We start from the raw sequence: 9,447 nt of genomic DNA on the forward strand, positions 1-9,447 counted from the left end.
TCCTGGACATTATTTTCATTTATGACGTTAAAAATAAATTAAGAGTAGCCCGAGTGTGAGCGGTATGAGCTTCCCGACCAGAGGCTACTCGCCTACAGCACCCGCTCTCCACCGCAGCTTCGCCGCCACACACACACAATCACCGGCCCACCGCGCAAAACTGGTTTCACCGGACGAGGTAAAGACTTAAAATACACCTCGGGGATGCCTGCATTCCTATATCTAGATAAGTGTACCAGTACTTACTGAACTACGACTATATCCCTGTCACTAGATCGAGAGAAAACGTTGTGATGTCACTCGCGCTATTGCTCGTGAAAACAGTACAACGTTCATTGTATTGCACTGCTGCGTTGCTAAATAAAGGAGATAAACGAAGGAAACTGCCCCACAATCTTGACAATTCCTCATTTGCCCTCTCACGTCTGTCAGGTTTGTAATTATTCGGCTGCTGGCCTTTCCTCCTCTTCCTCATCCCAGTCAGTCACCGTAGTTCTAGTGCCAGGCTGAGACCTAACTCCCTTGAGTGACGTCATCGCCGAATTGACTCCATAAACCCGCGAATACCAAAAATGACCTTTTAAAACTATTTGGAGACATTTTTAAAAATGATATACATATCTTGAGTGCTTTTTGTACCCAATAATCAACAGTGGTGGTTAACTTGCAACATGGGCTTTAATAACAGCGGGCTTTCCACACAAAAACATATCCTACATGTGTCATTAGTATGAGAAAAAAATAAGATTTTAACTAGATCGGGCTTGGGCCGGGTTTGGTTACTGCTCTCTCGGACGCGGGCCGGGCTTGGACAGAAAAAGTTGGCCTGATCTGGACTCTAACAGGTCATTTATGAGCACAATAAGGCAGAAGAGCACAATCAGGTCAACTGGAGAAGCTAATCACTATGTGTAGCAATGGCAGATTGACTCTGACCTACTGCAATCACCAATAAGGCTTTCCTAAAGTAATGCTGCTGAATTGAGTTGAGAAGGACGGGTCTCCTGTCTCATTATGAAAAGTCCTGGTCTGATTCTGTCAGCTCACTGGAAGCCCCCCTTACTTTCAATAAATCCCCCTGAAAGGATTGTATCTGCTTGACCAACCCCAGGATATGCTGTTTCCTGCCCCAGGTAGCTTTGAGAAACACTGAGGCTCACTAATGAACACACTGTTCCCCCAGCACCTGGCACAACTATTTCAGTTAATGTCAGGATCAGACTACACCAATTCTGAACCGATAGACACGTCGCAGACAATTGTTCAAAGTCGTGCCCGATAATGAGGAACGGGACCGACAAACGTGTGCCTTCACCTCATGTAGTGTGTCATAATCAAAGATAAGCGATCTAACGTCTGGGACGCAGAAAGTCTAGCATGGCAGAATTTGTCTTTTTCTACCTAGTGTGACATGTTCTACAACGTGTTCCTTGACATTGACCAATAAGAAGAGAGAGCGCTCTTTGGTGCACATATGTTAACATGGCGGAAAAGGAGAGACGCTACTGCTGCTGTCTGGTGGAGGAAAGATACACACAGTGCCCCTATAGGCTTTTATCACGGCAGGGATCACCCCGCTTCCCAGTACTGCACGCTAGTGGGTCAGCCACTAGCAGCTGTCTGTTTCTCTTCACTTTGAACACTGACAATCAGAGAAAACAGGCAACACCCTCCTACAACCACAACGGCTGCACCTGATTGGAAGAACGCTGCATGTGGGGCTCCCAGATTTCAAAACAGACCATGATGGTGTCTTGTTTGGAAAACGATCCCTTATTTTATGAAAATTGTTCACTTAAATGTGTTCCTGAAAACATTTTAGCAAGAAATAGGCAATGCAGTTGCTCAACCCTCGTTATTTCAGATGGACAACGGTCAGTTTAACCCTCATGTTGTCCTTGGGTCAAATTGACTCGTTTTCCTATATCAATGTTCTTTTTAATGACCCAGTTATAATGACCCAAAATAACATGATTGATTCCACACTCTTTGGCAAGTACAAATCTCTACTTTCATTAATGTTGGGGTGTCTTATTCAATTTTATAGTATTTCAAAAAACATTGAAGTGGTTTCTAAATAGTATTGATTATCCATCTGTGATTGTATGTGATTATCCATCACCATACATTCCTTTAATTTTAGTCTAAATAATTCCTAATTTCTGCTTTTCTAACTCAAACATTAGGTATAATTTCCTATAAATGAGGTTTATTGAACATAAATTCCAAAAATAATTATAAAACTGAAGTTAATAGTGTTGAAAACGTCAAAAAAGTGACAAACATAAAAAAGCATCAAAAGGGTTGAAAAAAGGGACAAATGCATAAGAAAAAGTTTTTTTTTTTAAATTGATAAAAAGCCTCAACAATGGTGTTGATTTTTTATTCATCTTTACGACAGCATGCGATAATTAGTCTAAGGGCTGGTCGGTGGCATACTTCTGTCCAAGACTCAGCAAGAATATTTGGCAATATGGCCGTCTAGTCTGACATGGTGACTGTTGTTAAAGACAAAAAGATGGTGCAGTCTGATCCTGGCAGTGAAGCACTCCGACGGCCTGAATGTTAGAATGTGGATGAGGACATTCTGACATAGAACTCACCGGCCTGCGCTTGTACAGGAGGAAGAACAAGTGCATGAAGTTGACCACCAGAAACACCACATTCCAAACCATCACATCCAGGTTGCACCTGTACAGAGTCGCCCACACAATGAAGAAACCACATCCTGTCAGGGTTCAAGACACAGAAAAAAAAGTGGATTTAGGTGAAGATACAGTATGTCTAGACACTGAGTGGTAAACTCCATTGGTGATTTTTTTTTCAAATAAAGAGTACATATTAAATGACAATAGAATAAAATACAAGCCGTGCACTATCAGGAAAATAATCCCCAATTAGTTTAAGACATATTAGCAAATGGGATTAATTCAAAAAAAGGATTGCCGGGAAAATACTGAAGCCTAATTTATTTTTTTGTTGGTTTTTATTTATCATGTTGTAGAGATATGTCATTCAGCTCCAGCTTATTTACTTATCATATCAACAGATATATTTCTTTGTCTATTTTATTAATATAATCATGAGCCATCTAGTCTTCTATAATGAAACACCCAGGATGTGTTTAACCCTCGTGTTGTCTTCCCATTGACCAGGAAAATTTGTGTTTTTCTGGGTCAAAATTTAAAATACAAACTTTTGTTTCAACATTTTGGTTGTCTTTTCCACACTTTTGTTGCTTTTACTGATGTTTTTGTCACTTCTTTGGTTGTTTTTGTCACTTTTCTCAATGTTGTTGAAGCCTTTCCCAACATTGGTCACTTTTTTCAACGTTCTTTAATCATATTCTTTTTCAAATGCTCTGAAATTTAAAAAAGTAGTGAACTGATCATTTAATTGACTTGCAAAGAGCGTTGTAGGTAACCATCAACGTTATTTTTTTGACGATTTGGTTGAAAAAAACAAACAAATTTCTGATATACAGTAGAAGCTTTTGAAAATGACCCGAGAACAACAGCAGGGATACAGTTACCTTGCAGGATAAACTATCGTAGCTCTGGTAGTTTACTTTTCCTCTTTCCTCTCTTTCTCTTTCTGTTTCTCTGGAAAACCCTCTGAGACGAGCTTGTGCCAAAGTGCAATATAAATAAATGAACTGTCAAAATGTCCCATAAATCCGGCTGCTTCCTGTCTCCACTCTCCTTCCAAGCAGAAGATAAACATGTTGGAAGTGCTTTTTCCACCCCCATTCTCTCTTTCCTTTTATCTTCCATCGTCAGAGGCTTTTAGGACCCCAGCACTGTGGAAGAGACCCCGACTAAACCAAATCCTTAACAAGCTTTACTTCTGATTCAGTGGTGGAAGAAGTATTCAGATCTTTACTAAAGTAAAAGTACTAATACCACATTGTAAAAAAATACCCTGTTGCAAGTAAAAGTCCTGCACTGAAATTGTAACTCTAGCAAAAGTATGAGTTTCATCAGGAAAATGTACTTAAAAGTATTAAAATTAAAAGAAAAATCCTCACATTTTAGAACAGTTGTGTGTTTAACGGTCTTTTCATTTTAGCTAGACTTGTAGGCCGTTATATTGTTGGGCAGTTTAATTTATAATAAATCATCTTATTTTTATAAACTACATGTGTTCTATGGGCAAACATCTTACATTAAAAAGTAACTAAAGCTGTCAGGTGAATGCAGTGGAGTAAAAAGTACAATATTTCTCTCTGAAATGTAGCCGAATAGAAGTAGAAAGCAGCGTGAAAAGAAAAGACTAAAGTACAAGTACCTTAACATTTGTACTTAGGTAGAGTACTTGAGTAAATGTACTTAGTTACATTTCACCACTATTCTGATTAGAGTATAGATCCAGGCCTGTATTTATCAAGCTTTTCAAAGTTTAGTCTTAAGTGCCAAGAATTCATGAAATTACTATCAAACTTAAGTATTAAAGCAAGTCATCGCATTTCTCAAAGCTAAGAATCCCTCTTACTCTCCCAGTTATTTAAGAGAGCTCCAGTGGTCCGGAGTTGCCATAGGAACTAGGGGTGGGAATCAACAGAGGCCTCACAATACTTATGTCACGATACAATATTATAGCGGCTTTAAATATTTAGCAATATTCTGCAATATACTGCAATTTTATTTTAATTTTATTATTTACCCCCAATTTCAAATTGTGTTTCCAAAAGGAAACTTTGTCAACATCTGTTTCATCTAAAAAGAAACATTTCTCTGTTTTTTCATCTCACTTTTGATTTTATTGCTGCAAAATGGGATCGTCAAGCAGACAACCTGACCAACACATCTATAATAAAAGATCAGAGACGGAGACGTGCCAATCTTTCCGCAGAGGAAGAATGTTTTTGAACTGCTTGCCGACAAGCAGTTACTCAAATGGTTTGGACAGAGCAGGCATAAAATATCATAAAATCTAGGCTATATAAAGTCAGGTCAGTTAACAGCACACCGCTTTTGGAATTAAGAGCTTTCATTTCTAATGTGTATATCATAATGTATTATCTTGAAAATTCTTTACGTCAGATGTGTGTTGAATGTAAATACCTCTTAGGAATTTCACCATGCTGTGTAAATTTATCTGAGATAAGGAAATAAGATAATAATCTATTCAGTGATTGGTCCGTGCCCATGCTGGCATCCCCAAATCCCATTTGTGGCACAGCAAAGTGTCCTGATTCATCTCTAAGACTGACACTTAAGATATAGTCCCAAACCTCACTTAAATTACGACCGAGATGCTTGATAACCAACATTTAAGCACAGGTTTGAGCCGAGACTTTTTTTTAATCTTAAGTCAATTCTTAGCAGTGTTCTTATAAGTAAGTCTCAGAGGCTTGATGTATACGGGCCCTGTTGAGGCTGGGATAAATTTAGTATTAGTCAATATTTCCAGCTACAGTGTTATCAGCTCAGGAATGGCATCTGCAGGGGGCACTGTGGACAGACCTGTCATCAGGAGGAGGCGCAGCAGGATCATGTGCAGGCCCACGGTGGTAGGGATGACCAGCCCCAGCAGCAGGGACAGGCTCCCCAGATGGAAGAGGAGGTGGTGGGCCTGCTCCCACTCCTGGCACGAGGTGGCATTGAATTCCCCCGTCGGGACTCCTGGGATGGCCGAGGGGAAGGACGGCAGTGTGGTGAGGAGGGGGGGGGACAGCGAGGGGGTAGAAGACATCCTGCAGCACGGTCACCTTGAAAACTAGGGCACAGTTGGAGAAAATGTGAGTGGAGGATGATGAATTGCCCGGGGTGCATCATTAACATACTGGTCACAGTGTATTTCTGCTCATTTTTTTGTTGTTGCTCTATTTGGCTTATTCTCCTGTTAGCAAAGATATTTGCTATATTGGACGGCAAAGTATCAGAGATAAAAAGTTGTTAACCCTCGTGTTGTCCAAGTTTTATCAGAACAATGGGTTTCTTACAACCAAATTGCCCCAAAACAACGGCTTTGCAGGTAAAATGAATGATAACTTTCATTGAATTTTGGTTGTTTTATTCAATTTCATAGCATTTCAACAGTACTTTAACTAAACTTGGACATAAACCAGTCTGTGATTCACTAAGCATCCTCTGATCTTAACTATTTGTCAAAATAATTTATATTTTAAAAAAAAATGTCAAACAAAAAAATTTGGTATAATGTCATATAAAATTAGGTTTATGGACCATGTTTTTTGTTGTTTTTTGTGTTGAAAAGAAGGACAAAAATGTTAAAAAAGCACCAAAATTATCAAATAAAAGCGACAAAAAAAACACCAACAAAGATTTTTTCCCCAGAAGGAAAATAAGGTAATGGTCGACGGTAAGACAACACATGGGTGAAGGTGAACATGGTAGCAAACAGTTGCCTGGCTACACCAGTTGATGCATAGACGGTATAGGCCCTGACACACCAAGCCGACCGGCAGGAAGTGGTGGCGATAGAGGCCGACTGTGGCGTCGCCTCTTGTCGCCCTCAAAAAATAGCACAGGAACACACCCCACAGACAACAGCAGACGGACAAGTACCACGTACGCTCTGCCCCTGGGGGAGAGGAGATAACTCTCCGTACCAGCAAGCAGCGGTAATCTATTCTTCATTCAAAAAGGGAAACCGGATAAAACACTGTTCGCACTGTTGCTTGCTCTGGAGTAAACTACTTGAATTATTGGGACCTTGTAAATTCTGGAGTGTGGTCTAGACCTACTCTATCTGTAAAGTGTCTTGAGATAACGCTTGTTATGAATTGATACTATAAATAAAATTGAATTGAAAATTGAATGAAAACGTTTGCTCAAATCTGCAGCGGCAGAAGCAAACAGAGCCCTCTGTTTCACAATGGACACTGGGAGACGACTAACCAGACTGTACCTCCCCCGGTCACTTCTCTCTGCAAAGAATTCGGAGTGGAGGGACTGGCCTAACGCCCCGCTGCTGGCTCGTTAGCTAACATTGTCTCGCTAATTCAAAAATTGTCACTCTGGCGTTAGCAATATGCTTTCCTACGGATGCTAGCTTGCTTGCTAGCATGCGGGCTAATTGTTTAGCGGCGTAGAGGACGCAGAGAGAGAATTCTATTATTATCATTATGAACATTATTATCTATAGGGGGTGGTGGTAGCTCAGTCTGTAGGGAGTTGGGTTGGGAACCATAGGGTAGCTGCTTCAAGTCTAAGTCCATAGGATATTAGTTTATTTTGTAATGCGTAGGTTTGCAGACGTCCTTTAAAATACATGTTATTGTTAAAACAAATATACCAACACAAGTAGTTAATGTTTATCTCGTTGTACGTTTGCCATCTTATTGACATAATGTGCAAAATAGATAGCCTATTTTATTGTTTTTTTAGGAGAAACATTTGAACGTCAATTTTGACCAGTTTTGTCTAGCGCTTATGTGTATTGGATTGATTAGATGAAAAATAAAAGGAGCCATGCGTACACCTCCCACTCGTTTTCAAGCTGATCAGCCAATCGGATGAATTTGGCCAACGTTGAATCGGCCCAAAAAAGGCCAACGGGTGGTGATGGTGCAGGACACTAGGGCGACGGTCGCCCAACTTAGACTGATGGCTGACGGTCGCCTTGGGGTCTCAGGGCCTTCTAAGGGAAGAAAAACATCTTGTTCACCCCCTGGTGGCTGGCTGCAGAGTGTGTCATAAGCCCCGCCCCCTCCATGTTAGAGGATAAATTATGGGCCAAACTAAAAAATCAAGGTACATGTCAAATGTTTAAATGTCAAGTTAGGTAGTTATGTATGCTAGTGTGTTTATTTTTCTGATAAGTTTGGTTTTAGTTATTTGAACGGTGTGGAAGGTCATGATTGACAGCTGTGATTGGCCATGCAAGTGGATAAAAACATGGCCAATGACAGTCAGGAAGTTCCGCGCTGCCTGGTCCAGGCTCCTACAGCGCAGGTAACGTTTGTCTACACTAGGAGCTGTATATTTTTTTTTTTAACGCTAAAGGGTTGGTTCACACAATAACACACACTAACTAACTAATTGGGGCAGCATTAGACCAGCAACCCTCATGTTCTGCAAGGTAAAATGAAGTTTTTGTCAAAGGAGTCTGGTTGCTTTGAAGAGAGCATAGATAATGGCTTCAGTTCCCTGTCAAAAAGAGCTGTTTGACTAAAAGGTAAAGCGGTGAATATGTTCTAAACTTAAAGGTAAAGTGAAGGGATACTTGGCCAATTTCAAACCAGTCCTGGCAGTGTGTAAGGCCTTTCCAGTTTGTTTGTCTCACGTTTTATCTGAGACGCAGAGGTATACTTGCTTTGCAAAGGAATTAGACGTCATAGTCGTAGTATGTGGTTATTAAACCACAGCTGTGAAGAATCCCATTGCTTAAGTTGAGCTACCCGTTTTATAAAAGAATATTGATTAGTGCAGCTTTATGGAGACTTCCAGCCCAATACAATTGCTCTTTGTTGAGAGCATCTCAAGTTTTACCCACTGGACCACCACTATCTTTGTGGACAAGAACTCTACTTTACTCTTCTGTATTTATTCATTTAGCTGGTTTCCTTTATTTTATATATTTTATATTTTGTTGCCTTTGCCTTATTCAATTCTATGCCATTTTAATCGAATATACAGCACTTATTTTGCAGATACAAAAACAGTTGTGTTGGGTTACCTTTAAAAAAAACACTGTATTTAACAAAGAACAGTTCCTGTCAGAATGTTGCATTAGTTCCTGTAATAATCTCACAACAGGTGTGCACAAAAACAGCTTCTTTATAAAAATATGGCTTTATCTGTTCCACTCTAAGATGAACTGAAGTAAGCTACAGGTGCTCACAGAATAAAATCATTCATATTTTGTTACTTTCTTACTCTAGCCTATGCAACATCTATATATTCTCCCAGTAACAGAATCAGCTGCTGTGTTTTTTTCTGTCAGACTGATGTACTCTTGCCCTGGGAGGGCTCTCATATAAAAATAGATGTTGGGATAAACATACAGTCTCCTCACAGGAATTTCTCACCGCAACAACTTTCCAACTGTGCGTCAAAGCACCAAGAGGAAAAGGTCTCATTACTTACCGATTCAGCAGCAGCCGATGATACAGCAAAGAAGGAGGAATGGGTTTTGTAGAGGACTTGAGACACTGCTGGTGATTGCACGCTGGACCCTCAGATGGGGGAGGGGGAGGGGGGGGGCTCTACAATGAGCACATTCCAGACAGCTGACAGGGAGAGACTAAAATGGGCAGGAAGGGGAGAGCAGTACATCTGCAGGGACTAAGAGCTCCGAGAGGGGGAGACAGAGCACATGTTACCCCGTTTTCTGTGATGGGAAAATAGTGTCACAATCCTCCACTTGCAAATCGAGCAATTTAATGGTCCAGTATAAGAAAAGGATTCTTTTAAAGTACTTTTTTTCCCCCAGTGGATGTAAAGATAGCGCCACCCTGGAGCATCTTCACAGAGATGACCC

At 40.4% G+C, this 9,447-nt stretch overlaps 1 protein-coding gene and 1 long non-coding RNA gene across 3 annotated transcripts in view; one reads left to right on the top strand and one right to left on the bottom strand.

Annotated features, from left to right (window-relative positions):
- The window catches only part of popdc1 (popeye domain cAMP effector 1), a 24,968-nt gene extending 15,791 nt beyond the window's left edge, over nucleotides 1-9,177 (bottom strand). For both annotated transcript variants that reach the window (XM_032530416.1, XM_032530417.1), the window contains exons 1-3: nucleotides 9,054-9,177; nucleotides 5,466-5,718; nucleotides 2,604-2,728 (exon numbers count right to left, since the gene is read on the bottom strand). In XM_032530416.1, coding sequence (XP_032386307.1) covers nucleotides 2,604-2,728; nucleotides 5,466-5,694 — 354 coding nt within the window. In that variant the 5' untranslated portion in view covers nucleotides 5,695-5,718; nucleotides 9,054-9,177. The remainder of the gene's footprint in view (nucleotides 1-2,603; nucleotides 2,729-5,465; nucleotides 5,719-9,053) is intronic.
- On the top strand, nucleotides 3,649-8,148 carry LOC116698485 (uncharacterized). Its single transcript, XR_004334221.1, has 3 exons — nucleotides 3,649-3,665; nucleotides 3,984-3,989; nucleotides 8,058-8,148. It is a non-coding gene; the product is annotated as an uncharacterized LOC116698485 (long non-coding RNA).
- Nucleotides 9,178-9,447: the final 270 nt, after the last annotated feature.

The sequence above is a fragment of the Etheostoma spectabile genome, chromosome 12, assembly GCF_008692095.1.
Source record: "Etheostoma spectabile isolate EspeVRDwgs_2016 chromosome 12, UIUC_Espe_1.0, whole genome shotgun sequence".
Lineage (NCBI taxonomy): Eukaryota > Metazoa > Chordata > Actinopteri > Perciformes > Percidae > Etheostoma > Etheostoma spectabile.